Source organism: Sceloporus occidentalis, unplaced genomic scaffold, assembly GCF_023333645.1.
Source record: "Sceloporus occidentalis isolate IW3139 unplaced genomic scaffold, rSceOcc1.0.p SCAF_2, whole genome shotgun sequence".
NCBI classification, from domain to species: Eukaryota; Metazoa; Chordata; class Lepidosauria; order Squamata; family Phrynosomatidae; genus Sceloporus; species Sceloporus occidentalis.
In genome coordinates this window covers 234,782,813-234,806,188 of record NW_028316982.1, presented here as the reverse complement: position 1 = coordinate 234,806,188, position 23,376 = coordinate 234,782,813, and the positions used below count along the sequence as shown (strand labels likewise).

Sequence of the window (23,376 nt, the reverse complement as noted above, 5' to 3'; positions counted from 1 at the left end):
ATGGAGGGATCAACATCAAGCTATGACTATTTCTATTCTTTCAGTACAGAAGGTCCTGAAGAGAGCTGCCCTACCAAAGAGCTGCCTTACAAGAGCATTGTTCTGCCTGTTCTATATGCTACTGTATTCCTTGTGGGGATTGTTGGCAATGCCCTTCTGATAGGAGCCTTAATCTTCAAACAACGTATTTGGAGGCTAATTGATATCTTCATTGTCAACCTGGCAATTTCTGATTTTATTTTTCTTATCACGTTGCCCTTTTGGGTGGACAAGGAAATGTATTCTGGACTCTGGAGGTCAGGCTCTTTTGTCTGCAAAGGAAGCTCCTACATCATCTCGGTCAACATGTACTGTAGTATCTTCCTACTAACTTGCATGAGCTGTGACCGGTACCTGGCCATCATGCACCCATCAGCAGCACGGAAGATCAGAACAAGGCTCTACTCCATCATCCTTTGCGTCGGTGTCTGGATTCTGTCCTGCCTGCTGGGTTTGCCAACACTTTTGTCCAGAGAGCTGCGGAGATTCGATGACAACCTATATTGCGTGGACAAGGACACTGCATCCAGTCAACGGATTGAGTCACTGCTGCTGGTGGTTTTTGCCTTCTTTGTTCCTCTGTTCTGCATCTTAACATTTTATTGCTCTATCACCAAAAAACTCTGTGTGCATTATCAGAAATCTGGGAAACATGACAAAAAGCTGAGGAAATCCATCAGAATTGTCTTCATCGTAGTGATTGCTTTTGTTTTCTCATGGGCACCTTTCAATGTTTTTAAGTTTGTAGCTCTAATGTCTGGCATCCAGGATGTGAAACCTCCTTTCTGCCTTCCCTACAAAATTGCCTATCTGGGCATGGAACTTGGTGGTCCATTAGCATTTGCCAATAGCTGCACAAACCCTTTCATCTACTATTACTTTGATGACCACATCCGTAGGGCCATGTTGCGGTGTATATTTCCATGTATAAAGACCAGCAGTCTTAGAACCAGTTCAGATACTTCAGATAGTCACCTGAGCTACACCTTGACTGCATTTGCCCATGGTGAAGATGCTTCCAGGAAGAGAAGGAGGTCAGTTTCATTCTGAAAAACTGGCATCGCTTTGAAGGTTCCATTGCTCATAAATCAAAACGAGGGATTAAAAATGGGGCAGGGGCTGGGAGGGGGATGAAAATGTAAGAAAATGAAAAGTAAGGTTGAAAAAGAAATTACTAATGAGTTAATTGTAATATGATATTATTTTGGGAATGGGAATGGGAATGGCACATTACTTACTTTTAGTTATGTAGCAAATTGCAAGGTTTAATGGGAATATACTCTATAATCATAGCAACAATAATGTAGTGTTACTAACTGGTAAGAGACAAAATAATAGAGGACCTTTGGTTAAAATGTTGTTATTCCTTAGCAATTATTGTGAGTTACAGAACTATGCCAGTTCAGACACAGTTGTTTTGATATTAAAAGGAACATTTAGAGTGCATCTACATAGTAGAAATAATGCAGTTTGATGTCACTTTAAGTGCTCTAGCTCCCTCCCACGTAACCCTGGGATTTGTGGTTTTACAAGGTCTTTAGCCTTCACTGCCAAAGAGTGCTGGTGCATCATAAAACTACAAATCCCAGGATTCATAGGGTGGAGCCACAGCAGCTAAAGTGTTGTTGAAGTGCATTATTTCTACATTGCAGATAAACCCTTAGAATAACTGCTTAGGAAGTCTAGCTAATATAGAAAGGTTTATTTAGAAGACATGATGCTTTTATTCAATTTCTCCTCTTTTCCTTTTCTTATTGTAACGCTGAAGAATTCATTATTCTTTCGATGGCTACTTATCAGTTTTCCCATTTTTATTTAGAATGCCTTGTCTCTTGCTATTCAGTGTGAGTATTATTTTTACTATGATAATGCTGTTGTTGTAATTTCTCCAGAGATGGAGTATTTGTCTTCCCTTTTTCAGAAATATAAATTTGTATAAAATAAAATTTATTTGGCCATCCCTTTCTGCAGATGTCATTTTTGTTTCTGTAAAGATGGTATAAAATGTGAAGAAATTCAAATGAAATGTCTCTGAAAAAATTAAAATCTTACATCATCATTTTTAAAAACAAAGAAATCAGTTGAGTTCCACGGGTAACAGACAAGCTACTGTCTTTAGATGAGTTGTTGGGAGATTAGTCATCACTAGTTATATCTTTTGGTCTCACATATTCATCAAAATGATGACAAACATAATGTAGTTTCTAGATTTAAATCAGTGTACAAGTTACCTTTGATTTTATATGTTGGGTTTCTGCCAACTCCCTCCATCCCAGAATCATCTGCTGGATATATAATTATCAATTAGAACAAGATATACACAAGTTTAAACAACCTGTCCCTTAGAAAAGATTTCACCTGTTAGTGGCTCTTTTGAGTTTTCAGAATAAATTCAGAAATTTTTTTTGGAAATGTGAAAGACCAAGTGGTTGTTTCAAAAAATCTAACATTTGCCTTTGCACTAAAAAATAAGCTATTATGTGTCTGAACTAAAGATTTAGTGAATTTGGCCAGGCCTTGAATTTGCTTTTATTTATTCTCGTGAAGCAAAGTAGAACTGACACAATGTGTTTGCAAGGACCAGATTTCTGAAAATATGAAAAAAAATATTATATTCACAGCCAATATTAAACTAGATGGAAACAGTGATATTTCACATGGCATTATTTATAATAATTTATAGTCTAGCCAATGGTGTGGCTTGAACATTTTGCATACTGGATCCCCACACTTTACAACTGCTTCTATGGGTGCATCTGCACTGCAGAAATAATGCAGTCTGATACTGCTTTAACTGCCATGACTCAATGCTATGGAACCCTGGGATTTGTAGTTTGTTGTGGCACCAGAGTTATCCGACAGAGAAGGCTAAATATCTCACAGATCTCCCCTGAAATGTGGAACAAAGTCAATATGTACCGAACTGCCTTCCCAACATCATATTTACTGGAACAAGGCTTCAGTCCAAGCAGAGAAACAGAATGAAAATTACTGAACACGGGGACCTAAGACTTCTTGTTAGTGACTTCCAGCCTGATGTTGAAAAACTAATGTCCCTGCATCAAGCACATTTATCTCATTAAAACTAAGAAAACCATGTTTTGCAGATGAGACATATATTTATTTTTTCAAATTTATAAAAAAAACCATTAAATAAATTGTTTCACAAAGTTACGTTTTATTTTGTGGAAATAAATATGCTTGTTTAACTTTATAGTGCTAGATTGTTGTTGTTTTTCAATTTGAAGTCGCACACTAGACTGAATATCAAGAAATTAAAGCCACGGGGGACACTAGGGTTGCTACCAAAAAGGAAAGGGGGCAGCAGCCTGATAAGGTTTGGGGACCACTGTTATACACCCATATGCCATACCAGGATGGATTACAAGCCATCAAGAATACCATCCTAAATGAAGCTACAGCAGACCTAGCCATCAAGCTCTGTCACTTTGTACTTACTTGTAACTACTTCACTTTTGAGAATAGTATGTACCCCCAAGTCAGTGGCACTCTCATGGGCAAAAGAATGCACCACAGTATGCAAATATCTTCATGGATGACTTGGAACAACACTTCCTCAACATGTACACCCAAAAACCTCTCCTTTGCCTACAGCCTCTTGATAAAATCTTTGTAATTTGGCCATATGGAAAGCAATCACTTGAGAAGTTCCACCAGGATTTCAACAACTTTCACCTCACCATCAATCTGAGTCTGGAACAATCCACACAACAAATTAACTTTCTTAACAACATTGCAATTGCTCAATGGACCTCTAAGCACCATGCTCTATCAAAAGTCCACTGATCATTACATATGCTTGCATGCCTCCAGTTTCCACCCAGAACACCCTACCAAATATATTGTTTACAGCCAAGCCTTCCAATACAACCATATCTGCTCAGACCCACAAGACAGAGAGTCAAAATTCTTGATTTACAATAGACATTTCTTCAAACTACAATAGCCACCTAAGGAGGTGAAAAAAGAAATTGGCAAGGTAAGATTAATACCCAGGGACCATTTACTACAAGACAGATGAAAAACACAAAATGACAGAACACCCTTAGAGGTCACCTACAATCCCCAGCTGAGGTCACTCAAAAACATCATCCGTTCTGTAGAATAACACAGTCCTGGAGAATAACCAGTTCTGGAGAATAACACAGTCCTCTCACAAACTCTGGGAGACAGGTCTTTATTGGCCTCCAAATCTTAAATAACTACTCACAACAGGATACATAACATGGATGGTAATTCCATGGACAAGATCTTGCCACAAATCCAGTTGCCAACTCTGTCCCTATATCTACTCTGGGAGCAATATTACAGGGGCCAGTAAAGTTAGCCACCACATCAGAGGTACATTTACTTACTCTTCCTCCAATGTGATAAATGCCATCCTATGTCAGCAATGTCCCTGTACGCTTTACATTGAATAAACAAGACAGTATCTGCCCAAGAGCTTTAATGGATACAAATCTGACATTAGAAATGGCAATAGCCAAAAATAAGTTCCAGACCATTTCAGCCTTCCTAGACACACAAGTGATTTAAAGGTTGCTGTCCTTGAACAAGGTCATTACAAAGGAAGACTAAAAAGAGAAACTCTAAATTGAGTTGTATTCACAAATTCCAATCCATTAGCAGAGGTATGGACAAAGACAATGGCTTCATGGCACCAGGGATGTAGCTAGGATTTTAGGAAGGGGGGGGGGGTCCAGACTAAGTGCCACCATTATAATGGGGCTTGAGTGTGGCGGCACAGCAGCACACACCATTCATTTTTCTAATGGAAGGAGGGGTCCGGACCTCAAGAACCCCCCCTTGGCTATGTCCCTGATGGCACACCACATATATTAATTCAAGAATCATTGCTACTGCACATACTGTATAAGAAAAGGAATCTTCTCACAGAGAAGAATTTTGAAAACTGTGAAACTGGCTTTTAATAAGCAGGTTTATTGGTTTTACACATCAGCACTAACTGACCACTGTAAAGATCTGAAAGACCTCCATAACTTATGCAGCCCTTTGAAAATGTAGGCCAAAGGTAATGATTTGCATCTTTTGGGATCCTATTATATACAGTCCCACTCCAACAACTGTGTAAATATGCTTTATACCTGACCATTTATTATTACTCTGTACCGCATCTGAAAAAGTGGGTTTATACTCATGAAAGCTCATGCTAATGTTAAAAAAACAAAACACAATTAGTCTTCAAGGTGCTGCTACATTTCTTTTTCTCCCCCGCCCCCTTCTTCCTTCGTCCCCTATTTATATTTAACCATCTTTGTCTTATCTGATGTTATAGTCAGCCACCTTGGGTCTTCCTTTTGCTCAAGATAGGTGAAATAGAAATCTAACAAACAAACAAATGAAAACATGGCCAAACTCTCTTATATTGTCTTGCCAAAGTCATTTCACAGGACAACCAAGGCACTACCAGTACCATAACAAAGCTGAAAGCTCAATCGAAATCTAGAAAATCAGTTTTATCCAGGTGAATCAGATTCCTAAAAAATTCTATTTAGGAGAAACACTTTATTTCTCAGATAAATAAATTTAGAACAACAGAAATCAGTGTGGTCATTCTCAAGAGAGCTGTATTTCTTTTCTTGTTATTCCCAGCTATTGCGTGGTGTAGATTCAATAAGTGTGGGGTGGAAAAACCCACACCCCACACAAGGAAAAGAGTAGCCCCACATGATTGCATAATGCTGGTAAGCCACTATGTGCAACATGAGTACCTAGCACATTGCATTTACAAGAGGCAACTCAAGTGTCCAGTTCTCATTCTTTATGTAGCTCAAAATGGCACATACATACACCACTCACATACTCAAACATGGAAATTCTCTGGGTGCCCTTGGCCAAATCACATCTTCTGAGGCTCAGATGAAGGCAAGGTAAACTACCTCTGAACAAGTGCTGCCAAGGAAACAATTTTCTTAAGGTTGATGTAAGTCATAAATAACTTGAAGGCACGCAATAACAATCCTCTCAGTTGTCACACACACACACACCCACACACACACACACACACACACACACCCAAAAAAACCTGCTCCAGGGGATTGGAGGGCCTTCCCAAACAATTTTTGAGGAATTTGCTGAGGAGCCATGAGGAGAAAAGCAAGGGGAAAACTACACAAGTAAGTCTGTTGTGTGCCTTTGGATGAGGGCCTGAGACAGGTAGCTTTCTGTCTATTATTTTCATGTTTCTAATGTTCTAATGTTTCTTTCCACCCCTGTCCCAGTCCTCATTTAGCTGTCTTTGTTTTGAATATCTTCTTTTTCCAGTCCTACCTGATAGACAAATGTGTAGCTGGTCCTCTTCTACTCAGCTATCCTTATTCTGTACAAGATGTGGACATTTTTCATATGTTAATGCTCTGAATGAAGTTACTGCTCAAAGCACTCTGAATGCTTTAGAAATTTGATATGGAAGGAATTCAGGTGTAGGGGTTATAAAGTCAGTGAAACACTCTGGATTTCCCCAGACTGCCATTTGTCACCCTTTTGAGATAGCAGCACATGCATAACAAGCGTGGTTTGCTTGATCTGAGTTGATTTTCACCAAGCACTGAGCCATCTTTGACTATCTAAATAAAAGATGACTAATCTCTCTACCCAGTCGAGAAACACTCATTGCACACAAGGTCTATTCCCATGGACTTTTTCTAAACTTTCGTTATTCAAAGTCACGCAATGTTTGCCAGCAGTCTAGGAAGGTGCAGTAGAGGTCATTGTATGTATGTTCTGGATTTATCTTCCACTTTTCTGTTCGAAAGAGACATAAGTCAGCTCAGAGCAAGATGAAACCAAATGCAACCAACATTAAACAAACATTTTCAAATAATAAAACACATTTAGGTAAAAAGCATAATTTACAACAACAAAAAATTAATAAAGAAAATGAAATACCTAAATGGCAAAAGCTCTTTCTAAAAAAGTAGCCCTTTTCAGTTGCTCAAATGGAAAAAAATGTCTTTACCAACTGGAAAAAGGACAACAGAGAAGGAGAAGATCTTTCTTTTCCAATGGGAAAAAGCCAGTGGAACCAGCCAATCTTTATTTATAATTTATATATTTTTAAAATTAAACATTTAAAAAATGTATGTGTGATTTAAGCAACGGTTTTCAAAACTTGCTTTCAAAATACTAGCATCTTTCCAAAATAGCATACAAGCCCTGTCACTGTTTATTCTTAGAAAGAAATCAACATTTCTTGCATTTATTCTTCCTTTCTGCCCCCTGTTCAAAATCTCTGCCTCTTTTCAAACAGGATTTATGGTGTCTCACAAATCTGTAAAACCTTCTTGAGCAGAAGCAACAGTGGGACAAGAAATAAATGTGTACACTATAAGCAAAAATGGGTGTCACACCTGCAAAAAAGGATAAGAGGCTTTCATAAATTGAAAAAATGGCTAGAATTATCCTTCTAACTAGAATTATTGTGATAGAGCTCTACATTTGTCACAAAATGCTGAGAAGTATTTCAGAGTTTCTCTTCTGCTTCATGTGTGAATATTAACGGGTTTGTGAAAGCATGCTATAAAGAGACAGACTGAGCTATGAAGAGAAGTGCCATGTATGTTCCCATTCAGCTGCACATTGCTTTAACTAAATAGCTGTGAAAGCATTGGAAAGAAGGATAGTAACGTTTATGAGTGGGTACAAAAATAGATAGTTTGATTCCAAGTCCACATGGGTAAGATTGAACAAAAGCAACAGAAATTGCCTTTAATAAATAACCCTGGATTATATGAATTTATTTAGATAGTTTAATTCATTACTAGTGCAAACAAGATGAAGAGACAGATGAATACACATGATGTTGCTGCTAGAGGGGAAGTAACTAATTCCTCACACACACACACCCAATTCTGAGTGAAGTGGATTTTTGCTACCACTAACTGAAGCATACCAAACCAAATTCTATTTATGGCCACATTTACATATGCCGGCATGTTATAGTGTTCTTCTTCTTTCCTCTTCCTGACAGTGGGTGCAAGTGCAGCCATATTCTGGTGTATCATCAAGGGGCTTAACTTGCAGTTTAATCAAGGCATAAACTAGTCTAAAATAACAATATAAATTCATAAGCCTTTGAAAGAAATTGTTCAGGGCAATTTGTTTCTCTATCCAATTCTCATTCTCCAAATCTCTCTCTTTTGCAGCATATTATGCAGTCTTTTGGAAGATGGGGAAAACTCCCCCACAAACATCAGTTATGCTACTGGGGGTAATGGATGCCATAGTCCAAAATGTTACTTTCCTAAGCTCTAAATATTAATATACTTAATTCCATATGATGTGGAGAAGAGAAACCCTGTTCATGGTGCATTTGTCTAACATTCTATAAAAGAATCCTTTCTGGATTTCAGTAAAAGTCTGAGGTCAGGAACATTCAAATTGCTGGGATTCAGAAGATTATGGTACATGGCATTTTGATACCTAAACTTCCCTTCTAAAAGATCAGGGCAGGAGGAGGTGTGCTTCCCTCCTAAACTGAAGTGAGAGAGGCATATGTAAAACGTCTTCAGAAATGGCTGAAGTTAGAAGCCAAAATAAGTCCCTTGAAGAATTCACAACATTTCTCATATTAGTCACCTTAGCAAATGAGTATACAGTACTGTGTATCTACTTCCTTTTGTCTCTCACTCTGAAGCTTACCAGCAAGGCCAGCAACCACTATTAGCTGATACCCAAGGAAGCAGTGAAAGCATCAGTTCCTTGCCTCCTAAGAGGTAGTGAAGCAATCAATACCAATAGCATTTACGGTGTCAGTCAACTCAGCACTCTCTAAGCCAGTGGTTCCCAACCTTCCTAATGCCACGACCCTTTATTACAGTTTCTCATGTTGTGGTGACCCAAACCCATGAAATTATTTTCATTGCTACTTCATAACTTTAATTAAATAGGTGTTTTCCAATGGTCTTAGGCGACCCCCATAAAAGGGTCATTCGACCCCCAAAGGGGTCCCGACTCACAGGCTCTAAGCAACCACTGCTCTAAGTGGATTACAATTTATAGACCAATTGCCTCCAACAACTCATTTTAGCGACTCAGGAAAGGATGGAAGGCTGAGTCAACCTTGAGGCTGCAGCCCACAAAAATTTCTTCAGAAGATGCTGTCATTGCCTACCAGCAACGGTGGAAAGCCACCATGAGTGCCACAATGAGCAAGAGAGCTGCCCTCCCTGCAATCCTTTAGCATCCCCTCCTCCCTCCCTCTATTGTTCCCTCTCTCTCTCTGCCAGTCCGTACCATCATCCCCACGTCAGCCAGGTGTTTCCTGACACCAAGCCAGAAAAGAGATGGTGAGAACATGGAGGAACGAATGGGAAGGTGGCCTCAGAGGAGGTAGCTGCCCCATTGATGGCAACTATAATTGATAGTCAGTGCTCACCTTTGATTCCTTGTGTGTGGAGCTCTATCCCATCTCCCCCTGCCCCATCGCCATGTCTTGTCAGCAGGGTAACCAGATGGCATAACTGCAAAGGACAACAGTGTACTGTAAAATGTAGGATATACAAGAAAAAGGTAGGACATTACAAAATAAAAGAATTTAAGAATTTACCTAAATAAAACTGTTCTAATTTGAATGATGTTACTTCCTTGTAAAATGTTAAAATATAAATACACATGAATGTGCAAATTGTTACCGAGTTTGGTTTTATATAAATTTTGGGTGCCAAGCGATCAAAAATCATGACCCCTGACTGACCACATCGCAAGCCGCCATTACCCGAAAAGCGAGCTGACCACGTAGCCAGCCAGCCTTGCTGGACATGGCTATAGGAAAAGGTAGATTTAAACCTTAAGCAAACAGTTCTGGGAGTTGCCCTACAAGTTTCGCAGGCAGCCCAAAGAGAAGAGGACAATAGAAGTAGCCTCTCTCTTAATGAGCGAGTGATTGTATTAACAGCTCTGCCATCTAGATATTTGTCCTCCCCTGAAAAGTGTCAGACCTCTTCTTTGTATATCCATTGTGTAAGTTTCAGCTTAGACAAAAGATAGCCATCAAGACCTTTGATCACCAGGTAGCCATAGCCTGAGGATATGTTTTGCAGTATAAATAGGACCTAGATTTCTGCCTTCATTGGGCTTGTAGAGCAGAAGTTCCAAGCCTGATTCCAAGCTGGGCTGGTCGAGCTGAAGTTCCAAACCTCAGACCTTGCTTGTTGAGCTGCTGCTCCAGGCTTGAGTTCCCCCAAGCCTTGGGCTCCACTGAAATCACTTGAGCGAAGCCAAGCTCACTATCACCGGGCCTCTTGTTAGCTTTGCATGCCGGAACTCAGCTCAAGCCACCGCAGTCGCCACTTGCTTTCCCCGTTCCCCGCGGCCATGTTTCACCATCCACCATCCCTCACATCTGTCACTTGGAGAAGACTCCTAAGGTAATTATTCCAACGGTGCCTCTATCCTTTCTCCTTTACTCCCAACCTCTCCCCTGTCAGCGCAACTGCTGGGGTCCAACAACCCTTGTCAGCAACTCAAACGAGTCCTGGGGTAAAACCAGACCCTTGGAGCAGAGCTGGAAAATTTCCAGAAGCCGAAGCGTGGCTCCCAGAGTCCAATTGGGATGACAGCAACTGGATGTCTTCCAGGAACTGCAGCAATGCAGGAACCTCCAGGGACACACAGCAAACCGATGCTGTAGCTTCTGATAAACCACCAGAGAAACAAAAGTCCCCAAAGTGCTCTTTATTCACAGTGCTATAATCCAATACTAGATCTCTCAAACTCCACAACATACCAATCCAACTCCTACTTCAAACCCACACCACACCCTTGCAACCCCTGGGCTTATATAGTCTCCAGACCATGTGGTCTCTCAAACCCAGTGAGTTCAGGTGTGTAGCCATGTCATGTGTCTCCTGTGCAATCCAGACACATGTTTCATCATCCATGGCTACGTGCACTTGGACATTGAAGTGTCCTTGGCCCAATGAGCATCAGCTGTGGATGATCAGCCTTGCCACTGTGCTGACTGCTCATGGCCAAACACACACACACACACATCAAGCATTTCCCTGTGTGCTGTGTTTTAACCCTTCAAATCCTGACATCCCCCTCCCTTGCTTTAGTATTGAATGTGTGTGTGTGTGTGTATGATCCCTTATTTTGTGTGGCTTTAATAAATGTTTATATTTTTATTGCAACTCATTGGCATTGGAGTCTCTGTTTCTTGGGGTTGGACTAGATGACCTCTGGTATACACATAGGGACACAATCCGCTGCATGCATTGTTAGGACACGCCTCTCGTAAATTTGAGCTAATTAAATTCCCCTAATTCGATCCTTCCTAACAAAATGAAAATACCCACAGTAAATAAACAAAATATTTTATTCCTATACTACGTCAAGTGGTGGTGGTGGTGCTACATCGACATGTAGATGTAATTGGGGGGGGGGGGTTCCCAAGGGTAAAAATGAGTACCACTGCTGTAATTCTGTGAGAATGGTTGCTTGGTGAAAGATTTTGAAGACATAGAAAAGATCACTTTAAAAAAATCCAGATGAGGCCAGATCAGGTAAATTCATTCCAACTGATATGACAGGCTTTAAAATGATAAATGGCTGAAGAGTCTTTAAAAATGAGCAAACGTTCTTTCTGTGGTGAGAGGTGACAGTTGGTGGTTGAGAGGGAGTTCACTTGTGGAGTCAATGAGGAAGGGGCTGGTTAGATGAGAGAGGCTAGAATAAAGGAAAGGTTTTGGGAATAAAACTGTAATTGGCTGAAGTGAATTTGGGGTGTTGAGGATCGGAGCAAAAGATTCTTGCAAATCTAGAAACAACACCAGTTTCTTAAAGTCTTAAGGCTGGTCACCAAATATTTATTTAAAACACCCACATTTAGCTGCCAAATTCTCTTCTGTGAAATAACATTGCTTTAAGAAATGTGTCTCAGCAGTCTGGACTGTCTCAAGTAGTGGTGATTCTTCACATGGCTAATCTAAAAGTACCAGGCTATGAGAAGATCTTTTAACTATTGGTACCAGAGAGCATGAATTGGATTAATGAACCTCATAATATAGTGACAGAGGGTTCTAGATTTGGGGAGAAAAACAACCATTGTAAAAAAACCCAAAATCAAATGTGTTTACAAGTGGAATCAAAGGAAGAGGTTATCCTCATAGACTATGATGCAAACCAACCCCAATTGTCCACTGTTACTTTAAAAAGGGGGGAGAGATAATGAACCTTAATTTTTATTGATGTTTTTAATTTCCTTTAAAGATTTATATATTCGTATTTTACTGCCATTAGCTACATCAAACACTGCATAATGGAAAGGCAGAATAGTAAAATGAAATAAATGCACAGACCTTTTTAAATGGCAAGTTAGGATGTAAATGAGAAGAGTGTGGTGTAAACATTTTTCCTTTGTTGTATACATACTTTATGTTTCATGACAATCACTTTTCATGTCATTTTCCCAAAGCTTAGAGGATGCTGATTGCTTAAAATCTAGATCTGTGTGCATGACTGCATCCATCCCTCCCAAGAGTAATGTTTAAAAGAACTTCCACTCCAGTAACACCTCTTATGAACATATATGGCAGTTGGTCCATTGGTGTGTGTGTGTGTGTGTGTGTGTGTGTGTGTAAAAAACAATTTCTGATCTCCATGACTGCAAAAAGGCATTTTGAAATGTGAAGGCAATCAGTGCTGAAGGCTGGGTGGAGGAAGAGAGACTAGCGAGGAAATTAAAAGTTCAAAGTCAGTGTCTTTCAGTTTTCATGGTTACTCAAACAGAAACTTGAGATATTGAAACTGACCCCCTCCACATAAACATATTTAAAATCAATAATCGGAGAGTATGCAGAGGGGTATTATAGCACTTTGGAGACTGAGAGAAAGAAAGATCTTGATAGCATAAGCTTTTCATAGACTGCAGTCTACTTCTTCAGGTGTATGGACTGAAGAGCCCAGGAACAGACCTGTAAATAGGCTACATGAACAGCAATAGAAATACAAAACTAGTTGGTATGGTGATGGGATTTTGGGAGCACAAAGGTAGGAGGAAGGATGTTGTCTAAAGCCAAGATGAGTAGATAACCATATGAATATTGGTTGGTGTTGTTGGAATGTAGTGTGATGCTGGCAGGGAACCAGAAAAGAGATATTTTGAATTACAATATGCCATTGCTACACTATCCCTTGGGGGACACCTGGCTTAAGGAGACTATGTGTGAAAGGGATCTAGGGCCCCATTCACTGGAGAAATAACCTGGTATGGAACCAGGTTATTTCCCTGGAATGCCACGATCGAATCTCTCCGTGGCATTTATTGCCAGGATCGATTCTATGCGTGGCATTGATTGGCTATGATCGTGGCATTCTACCCCAGGATTTTGTTCACATTTGGCAAAAGGGTAAAATGTCACGATCCTGGCAGCAGGGGGGAGGAGGAATGGGAGGAAGAGTGGAAGTGGCTGAGGGAGAGGAAGAGGAGGAAGAAGAAGGGCGGAGGGGGCGAACGGAGGCATGATCAGGGTGACAGAGGAGGGAGGGAGAGGAAGGGAGGAAGGAGGAGGACAGAGGGGGCGAACGCAGGCAAGATCGGGGTGACAGAAGAGGGAGGAAGAGTAAGAGGAGAAAGGAGAAGGACAGAGGGGGCGAATGCAGGCAAGATCGAGGGTGGCGAACTGAGGTGGCTGGAGGGAGGCAAGAATGGGGGTGGCTGAGGGGGAAGAGGAGGAAGGAAGGAATCGGATGGGAATGATTTTTAAGTTCCCATTGGCAAAAAACCAGTTCTTTCGAAAAGAACGGCAAGAAAATCCATGGCAAAAAGCCCCAGGTTAAGGGGGATTTACACCGCCTCCCCCCCAGTCGGATAGGAAAACCCCGGCACAAGTATGAACAACCCTCATTTAAATCGTATTGGAGCCCAGATTAAAATGCAGTGTGAATGGGCCCTAGGAATCCTAGTAAACCACAAGTTGAACATGAGTCAACAGTGTGATGCGGCCGCTAAAAAGGCCAATGCTATTTTAGGCTGCATCAATAGAAGTATAGTGTCTAGATCAAGGGAAGTAATAGTGCCACTCTATTCTGCTTTGGTCATGCCCCACTTGGAATACTGTGTCCAGTTCTGGGTACCACAGTTCAAAATGGATGTTGAAAAATTGGAGCATGTCCAAAGGAGGGCCACCAAAATAGTGAAGAGGATGGAAACCATGCCTTATGAGGAAAAACTTAGGGAGCTGGGTATGTTTAGCCTGGAAAACAGATGGTTAAGAAGTGATATGAGAGCCCTGTTTAAGTATTTGAAGGGCTGTCACATTGAGGATGGTTCAAGCTTGTTTTCTGCTGTTGCAGAGAATAGGACTTAGAACAATGGATGCAAGTTGCAGAAAAAGAGATTCCACCTTAACATTAGGAGGAACATCTTGACAGTAAGAGCTGTTTGACAGTGGAACACACTTCTGTGGACTGTGGTGGAGTCTCCTCCTTTGGAGGTCTTTAAGCAGAGGCTAGATGTCCATCTGTTGGGGATGCTTTGACTGTGAGTTCCTGCATGGCAGGGGGCTGGACTGGATTGCCCTTGTGGTGTCTTCCAACTGATTCTATGATTCTATACCTCTAGCATCCAGTATATATAACATGAACTAAATTATGGCCAGAAGCCTTAGAGACATATGTGGGCAAAGTGCATCAGTGTGCATATCAGGTGGTAGCAGCTATTGCTTCCTTTCTGTGGGCAATGTGTATGGCTTTCTTTCCTGCATTATTCTTACACCAACTCTGTGAAGTAGATCCAGTGCAAGAGACTGACTAGTTCAGGTTGTCCAGCAAGTTTCATTTTTTAAAATTAATTTTTGTTTTATTTTACATTAATCCAACAAACAATAAACAACATCACCAAACAACACCGAACAACCAAAACAGAACAAAACTGAATAACAAAGGAAAGGAACCCACAACAAAAAAACAAAAATGTCACAGTGTTACTTCTCTATATCCACATCTAGCATACAGTTCATTGTAGTTTACTTCTCCATTTCCAAATTTTATTTCTTCTCTAAATTTTATCCTCATTACAACTATACGAATCTATTTCAAACAATATCTTGCCAAAGACTAGTGGCTTGCTTATTTTTATTTTTATTTTTATCATCCATCCTATTTTCTTATATGGATTTAAAAACACATTACCTTTTCCATTAAAGCAACATGCCAAAATCTACATATCAATTTATTAACACTTAAATCTTTTGCAGTTTTCCAACCATATGCAATTCCTTGCCATGAGGTAGTGCAGTCGTCCCAGTCCAGCACTGAACCACTGCCATACAGTGACTTTTTCTACTTATTTAGGGTGGTTCTTGGTCAGTAAGCTTCTCATTCTCCTCAGTAAGGTTACCTTCCACATCATGGCAAGCCAAACAATGAGTGCAGAGTGGAAGTGCTCCCTTCTACATTTGTTTTGCAATAAGGAATGTGCAGTAAACAGTTTCTCTGGTTCCTGTCCACGGTAACTTTCATATCAATAGGCAGTGAATCTATGCTAGGTTTTAGTCTGAAGATGTTGAGTCCTGTTGGCAAAACAAATTCAGCTCCTTGGATACCGCATTTAAAGTTTCCAATAACACCATAAACAAATTCAGTTCCATTGATATTGGGGTTGCCAGTTACTCTGATTCCTGGCTTAGCACCATAGGAAGTGTGGAAGGCAAGGGGAGATACTATGGACTCCTCCCTCCATAACTGTCATCTTCCGGCCTGTGAGGGAGTTGACCAGGCAGGCCCAGCTCCATCAGGGCTAGCCTGGAAGAAGAGACTCCTCCTTCCATAACTGCCATCCTCCGGCCTGAAGAAGAAGAACCCTCCCTCCAGTCCATCTGCCTTGGTCCAGGCCTCAGAGGGAGAGAAGAATGCTGGACCTGATCCCCCACCACCACCATTCATTCCCTTCTCCTTTTGTGTCTTGTCTTTTTAGATTGTAAGCCGGAGGGCAGGGAACTGTCTATTATCCCCTCTGTTGTAAGCTGCCCGGATTCCCAGTGATTGGGCGACATATAAATAAATCCTATTATTATTATTATTATTATTATTATTATTATTATTATTATTATTTACTATCCACTTTGGGAATCTCTGCTCTAAGCCACTGGTGTCTTTGTTCCTTACTCGGGAACTCTAATTGCTGCATTCACTCAGCTAACATCGGTAACCATGGTTCTCTGTCTTATTTAATTAATTAATTTGTATACCATTTTTCCTAAATGGGACACAAGGTGGTTCTTACAATGTATTCAGTTTTTCTGCAACAAACCATCGCATTTAACCAGAGTATTGCTTTGACAGATACTAGAATCTCTTCAATTATCCACAGAACCTAGTATCTCCTAATAGTTATTTTAATTATTTGCACCTTCAAAGCATTTATATTACATGGTGGGTTTGCATTTTTATAGCATTTATTTTGGCCTTAGATATAAAGCATCTGACAACAGCTTGAAGAGATACATAGCATGGCGGTCCCTACCCAAGAAATTGAAGCTTGTTGCACTTTATATATTTTGGTTATGTAGACATAATGCATGGAAGCCAGTTTGTTAGTCCTAACTACAGTAGATCCACTAAATGAAAATGAAAGCTACGTCCATTTGCCTCATGTTTGTTTTCCATTTCCTATTTTCATCCTTCTCTGCCCTGTTTTTGGTCACAAGTTCTGGAGATCACAAAAGTCCTGGAGATCACAAAAGATTGCCCTTTTTCTGTGCTCTTTCAGTTAGTCTGTTAAAGGTATTATTGCACTAACAGGAAGTTTAGTTAAAACCTTTTTATAGGAAGAGATGTCATATAAAACAAAATTTTACTTTTATGAGAACAACCTCCAAAGGAGTATCTCTATTCTTCTTTTGTGGCAAAAACAACAAAAGATCTTCTGGTACCTTTAATGACACATTTATTTGTTACAGCATAACTTTCTCAGATGCATGAAACTTTACTCTTAGTTAGCAGGTACGTATATGCATAAACACCAAAAGAAAAATATAAACACTGAGGGATCAAATGGTGACTAAATGCAAAGAAACAGTCTGTGACAATTCAAACAGAAGTAACAAGTGGCAATAGATGTTATGGGAAGTTTCATATAATATAAACTGTCCTTACTGGAGTTGGCCTACTTATGCCCTCCTGTGGCACCATCAAGAACTATACACTGTTGATCTTTCCCAATGACTGAGAGAGTATGCAAGACACAGAGGATGCTATATCAGTGTGTTTGTTCCTATTGCTGTGCTGTCTCTTTTTCTTCTTGTTTCCATAAGCCAGATATTTTTTCTACCAGCTGCTCAACTTGCACACTGATTTTAGATGTTTCTTTTATCAAGACATTCCTGGAGGAAATCAACATTTATGTTAGTGAGTTGTTAGTAGACATTTTGCATGCAGGTTTTACAGAAGGATAAGATTCTTATAAGTTTTTTTAAAATCGAATCCAGCTCAAGTACACTTTATCCAATTAGATACCCCCAATGTGAGAAACATAGTATAAGTAAACTTATTCATAATGTACAGCTGCAGGGCTGGTAGAAGCTTTTTCTACTGTCTGAGCTCAAGGTCAATTTGGCTTAACTATTCACAAGTATAGAGGTCTAATGTACAGAGGTTGCCCATATTGGCATAAGTATTCCACTGAAGGCAAAAGCTTAGTTTAGAGAGAACAAGGCAAGCTGGGTGGAACACAGAACTATGATCCTAAGCACGTCATTACCATTCTTAGGGTGCATCTACACTGGAGAAATAATACAGTTTGACACCACTTTAACTGCCATGACCCCATCTTACAGAATCCTGGGATTTGGAGGGCTTTTAAGTGTTGTAGTTCCCAGGATGGAGCTACAGCACTTAATGTAGTGTAAAACTGCATTATGTCTACAGTGCAGATGCACCCACACAGTAACTGGTAATTGCTGGCTCAGGCAACTTTCTCATTCCATTTAAAGGTAGGATAGTCATTACGTAGATGATTCCAATGTTCTCATACCCGCATTTCACGCATCCCAGATCCATTCTCCTCCATACATGACAGTGGAATCCCCAGCAGGACTGGTCTTGACATTATTTGTTTTATTCATTTATTTAAAGGATTCATATCCTACCTTTCTTCTAATATAGGATTCAAGGCAATAATTTAAAAAGATAAAACTAAAACATGGATTACAAAAATTAAAAAAAATTAAATATAACTAATATTTAAACAAGAGCCAGAATGTAGCAGTTTGAATGTTAGACTTGGACACTGGGAGTCCAGGGTTCAAATCCAGGCTCAGCCATGTGGCACTGGACAAGTCACGCTCACTCTCAGCCTCAGGGGAAAACAATGGCAAACCTCCTCTGAAGAAACTTGCCAAGAAAACGCCATGATAGGTTCACGTTAGGGTTGCCATAAGTCAGAAATGACTTGAAGACACACAACAACAACAGAATATTAAAACATAAGTTAACATTAAGCAGAGTGAGGTGACTGCCCAAGAGGTGCTAGGGGGTAGCATTGGCAGTCTTGCATCTATTCCTCCTAAAGCTGTCCATGCCATAAAACCCAAAATGGACGCCTTCAACTATTTTGCTGCACCAAGCAGAGTAGGGAACACTACTGCATGCCAGTACGGAAGTAAGATTCAGTAGCCAGTCCAGCCAGGTTCAGGGAGGGTCTGCCATCTTGTCCTTTGCCTCAGGCAGCCATATGCCCTAAGCTGATTCCGAACCCATTGCTGCCACACATACCTTATCTCAAGAATGAAGGGAATTTGGACAGCCTCAGCCAAGTATGCAGCAGTTTTAGGAGATACTTTGTTCACAGACTCATACAGATAAAATGCAAGTGTGTCAGGTATGATCAGCCAGTCACGCCGGACATGCCTCTTTGAGATGGCTTTAGCATTAACTTCTGAAAAGGGAAAAAGAAAATAAGATTAAAATGAATTAATAATATAAAGGCCAGTAAGATGCAAATAGAGGAAGGCCGCATGCTAAATAGATGGATGATATTAGGGAGGTCACAGGTATAGGTTTGCAGGATCTAAGTAAAGCAGTGGAGGATGGGGGGGGGCTTGGAGATGTCTCATCTATCTGGTTGTTATGGGTTGAGATCGATTTGAAGGCAGTTAACAACAACAAAGGATGCAAATACTGAAATGAAGTAGAAAGATTGCTTTTATGTGTGGTTCTATAGTGAGGGATACAATTTCACCCTGTTGGAATGGCTGCCAGTTGTGGGACAAACTTGATGGAAGCAGCCTTTCTGTAAAAATGGGTGGGTGAGCTTCTCATTTAACAATGGCTCCTGGATTTTGTTGCTAAATTATATTAAATCCTGAGACATTTCACACAGAGGAATTATATCTGATTTTAAGAGTCTCAAAAAGGCACCTTCTTAAGGGGCTTTCAGTCTGTTAATTTACTGATTTCATTTCTTAAAATATAATTATTTCATAGTACTGGTAATGCTATACTTTAACATTAATGGGAGACCATAGTGTATGTATTTTCACCAAGGAAAACAAATTTAAATCCACATTGATTAAAACAAATGAATTTTGGATCTTTCCTACCAAACATTGTAGATCCAAGGAGAAGAATAAGAACAACAGCTAATACTTTGAATGAAATCATGATTTAGGTCACAGCTTCAGTAGAGCGTGATGATACTGTATTACAGTGGACTTCTGCAATAAAAAAAGTTTAAAAGGAGAAGAGTTCTATGTTTCATCTGAGAAAATGGAGCAGTTGGTATATCAGAAAACATTTTAAAGATGCCCTTTACCAGATTATTTGTTTGATCTATTCTATTCAGATATAGAATTATTATAATAAAAGATATTTACAGCTCTCCCTTCTTCAGTAGATACCAGACTGTTTTCCACCTACCTCTCTTGCAGATCGTAGCTGCTGTCACTTTTGCTTCTGAAATGTTGTCAGTCTCAGAGTCTTAATATAGCTATATTCAAGGGTTCATAGGTCACATCAGATCTTTCACAACAGAGAGCATTGCAGAAGCATACAAATACAAATAGACATCCACATGGCACAAATGTGATCTCTTTTCTCACTTTGACCACCTCTTTGTTATTACAATTAAAAGAGCAAACTAGAGGTTTTTCATTATGTTGTTTCAAGTGGAGACAGCTGGAGAAAAATGATGATTGTGAGAATGCAGCCTAGAGCTTTACCAGATTAAATAATAATAATAATAATAATAACAACAATAATAATAATGTTTATATACCGCCTTTCCAATACGATCAAAGCGGTTTACTTTGGATTACTTTGGATAATCTGGATTTGGAAATTATGATTTAATAAATGCACAGGAAAACTCACCGGAGGACAGATGTCAGGAAATTTTTGGAGCCTGAGGCCTCAGATGTGCAAGCTTGGTGCCATGGAAAGGATCAGGTCAGAGATGAAAGTGAATGGAACAAGACCCAGGATCTCAGTTTCTCTCATGGCATGCCCTGCACATGCAGGCAGCTACTGTTTCATTGCCAGCTCCTTGCATTTCCTTCTGTCTGCTGAAAATCTAAAGGAAGAACTGATACAGAAACTCTGCCCATTTGTATTAACCACAGTGAATGGGGAAGCATCAGTCATTTTCAGGTGGAACCTTAAAAATACTGACTTTTTAAATTCCAAGATGTGTTTTATGAAAAAGGAATAAAAGGGGTCAACAATTTGATGTGAAGAAAATGAATAGATTTATGGAATATCATCATTAAGAGCACTGGGTGCTGGCTCCAGAGACAGAACCACATTGATTTGATCTTCTGCTTCCAGCTGAAGGATGCTTCTGAAAGCTCATAATGATGGTTTGAAGACAGTGGCCACCAGAAGTTCAACGAATGCCTCAAGCACACTGCCTTATTGTAGCCCTCTGGCTACCATACTCCCTTCAGGTAGGTGCCCTTGATTCTACCTAGGTCTCTTTCACACTATACAATTATAGTGCTATATTTTACTTCACCTGCCAGGGCAACATCCTGTGGATTCCTATGAGTTGCATTTTACAGAGTATTTAGAATTTTCCTCCAGATTACTCTAGTGCTCTCTAGAAACTATAAAATTCCAGGATTCCATAAGAAGTTGCCATGACAGTTAAAGTGGAATTATAGCACTAAACCTGTGTATAGTGGTCCCTCCACATTTGCTGGGGTTAGGAATGAAGGACCCCTGTGAACGTGGAAAAACAGTAAATAAAAAGCCACTATTCTTTTTGCCTAAAAACACCTCTGTAGGAATCTCTAGTTCTTCCAGCAAAACTCTATGGTCAATATCTGCCAGAGGTTGATCATAGAATCACGCTGGAGGACCTACAAATGCCTAGAGAAGTGTTTTCTCTAGGAATTTCTAGGTTCTCCAGCACAGCTCTATGGTCAACTTCTGGCAGAGCTGCGCTAGAGGATCTAGAGATTCTCAGAGAGCTTATTAATCAAGACCACAAATAAACAAATCCGCAAAAGTCGAAGCCACCAGTGTGGAGGGCCAACTGTAGTGTTAAAGGAGCCCTAGTGGTAGCAGAAGTTGTCAGGCAACATCAGCTCTTACAGTGATGAAGAGGCACCAGTTAAATTTCCCCAGAACTCCTGAGTGTGTGAGGGAAAAGTCACTCTGGGACACTTTGGGAAATTTAAATAAACATTCAGGGTCCAGGGCAAGAGAGAGTACCGGTGGCCTTCATGGCAGCTGTGTGGCCCAATAGCCATTCCACTCCCTGTTTGCATCTCGGATGTATTCAGTATTGCTATTAAGGTTCAAAGAATAGAAAGATCAAGTTTCACTCTTGCAAAGTGGAAAAATAAGTCCAAGGACAAAAACAGACGAATAAAAGATTGTGTTTTCTGGACTTTTATTTATATACATTTGACAGTCTCTAGAAATCTAGTTCTACAGAACTAGTTATATTTAAATAGAAAACGTGATTACATCTTGGGTGAAGAGAAAGGTAGAAGGCACATAGTAGAGGTTAAAAGGCAATCAGAGTAAAGATTCTGTCAGCTACTTTTTACTATCCCTGGCGCATCAGTGGTGAACTTGTTATGCCAAGATATTTTTGTTTATACTGTGTCATAAAAATGCCAAGTGATTCTTGCAAAATACAGCTTTCAGTCTCCATGGGACTGCAATATACAGTACTTTTGCAAATACTGGAAATGGGTATACTCTATTTTGATGCATCATCTGAGAAGAGAGAGAGATAAAACAAGGATTTTTCTAGGATTCTAACAAAATCCAATATTTTTTTTAAAAAAACTTTAATTTTTATCCACTTTGGGGCTGCGGGATAAATGTCCATTGATAGTTACAAAATACATGGATATTCTGTACATATGAATGATAATACACATTGTGTATCTCTTATCTGAAATACTTGGGACCAGAAGTGTTTCAGATACATAATGAGATATCTTGGAGATAAGGCCCAAGTCTGTTCATTTATGTTTTATATAGACCTTATACACCTGGACTGAATCTAATTTTATACACAATATTTTAAATAATGTTGTGCCTGAAATAAAGTTTGTGTACATTGGACCATCTGAAAGCAAAGGTGTCACTATCTCAGCCACCCATGCAAACAGTTTTGGATTTTGGAGTAGTTCAAATTTCAGATTTCTGGATAATGGCTATTCAACTTGTACCACATATATTTTTATTATCCTACCTTCCCACCACTTAGAGCTCAAGGCAAAAAACCTATTTTGTATCATGACAACAATGTTGCTAGGGAGGTAGGCTATGAGATAGTGACTAAAGTTAGACAGTATGCTTTGTGGTTGAATGGAGTTTCCATATCTCCTCAACAGACTATATTCATTCACACATTGTGCTCATGATTATGCATTATATTTGCATCTATGAGCCAGGTCTTGTTGCTGTGTGCCTTCAAGTCATCTTTGACATATGGAGATCCTATCAGAGGGTTTTCTTGGCAAACTTTGTTCAGAGGGGTTTGCCTCTGAGGATGAGATATGTGACATGTCCAAGGTCACCCTTGGTTTTCATGGCCAAATGGGGAGTAGAACCCTGGTCTCCAGAGCTCTAGTCCAACACTCAAACCACTGCACCACACTGGCTCTCCTAGGCTTTATTTCCTAATAAATAATTGTGAAATAACATGCTGTGGTCTCCAAACTGTGCTCTTTAAGGGATTTTGGACTTCAGTTCCTAGAAACCTCAACCATATTAGCCAATAGTCTGGGACTCTGGGAGCTTAAGCCCAAAATCCCTTAAACAGCACCGTTTGGGGACCACTCCCTTAGAAGGTTGGTTTTGGGTTAAGTTTCACTTGATCACATTCCTGGACCATTT

General features: G+C 39.9%; 3 protein-coding genes across 6 annotated transcripts in view; 1 reads left to right on the top strand and 2 right to left on the bottom strand.

The window, feature by feature from the left end:
- GPR15 (G protein-coupled receptor 15) lies at positions 1-1,089 on the top strand. Its single transcript, XM_089508178.1, has one exon. The coding sequence runs from the start codon at positions 1-3 to the stop codon at positions 1,087-1,089; it is 1,089 nt and encodes a 362-aa protein (XP_089364304.1).
- A 15,849-nt stretch (positions 1,090-16,938) lies between these two features.
- Positions 16,939-19,981, bottom strand: LOC149319844 (apovitellenin-1-like). The gene is made up of 4 exons (XM_089512464.1): positions 19,939-19,981; positions 19,623-19,736; positions 18,796-18,958; positions 16,939-17,405 (listed from the first exon to the last, which is right to left on the bottom strand). Exons 2-4 carry the CDS (start codon positions 19,681-19,683, stop codon positions 17,297-17,299), a joined length of 333 nt encoding a protein of 110 aa, XP_089368590.1. The 5' UTR covers positions 19,684-19,736; positions 19,939-19,981; the 3' UTR covers positions 16,939-17,296.
- Positions 19,982-20,340: 359 nt separating this feature from the next.
- Positions 20,341-23,376, bottom strand: part of LOC149319842 (immunoglobulin-like domain-containing receptor 1) — a 29,137-nt gene continuing 26,101 nt past the window's right edge. For 2 of the 4 annotated variants that reach the window (XM_089512461.1, XM_089512462.1), the window contains exon 8: positions 21,572-22,245. In XM_089512461.1, coding sequence (XP_089368587.1) covers positions 22,132-22,245 — 114 coding nt within the window. In that variant the 3' untranslated portion in view covers positions 21,572-22,131. Of the gene's footprint in view, positions 20,591-21,570; positions 22,246-23,376 lie in introns of those variants that run through there. The other 2 variants (XM_089512459.1, XM_089512458.1) reach the window with 2 other exon arrangements.

Excerpts from the sequence above, each read along its gene's own strand:
- GPR15 (XM_089508178.1), top strand. The coding sequence starts at position 1 with ATGGAGGGATCAACATCAAGCTATGACTATTTCTATTCTTTCAGTACA.
- LOC149319844 (XM_089512464.1), bottom strand. The coding sequence starts at position 19,683 with ATGATTTCATTCAAAGTATTAGCTGTTGTTCTTATTCTTCTCCTTGGA. Across the intron at positions 18,959-19,622 it reads CCTTGGATCTACAATGTTTG|AAGTTAATGCTAAAGCCATC; the intron begins GTAGGAAAGATC and ends TTCCCTTTTCAG. Across the intron at positions 17,406-18,795 it reads CCCTTCATTCTTGAGATAAG|GAATGTCTTGATAAAAGAAA; the intron begins GTATGTGTGGCA and ends GATTTCCTCCAG.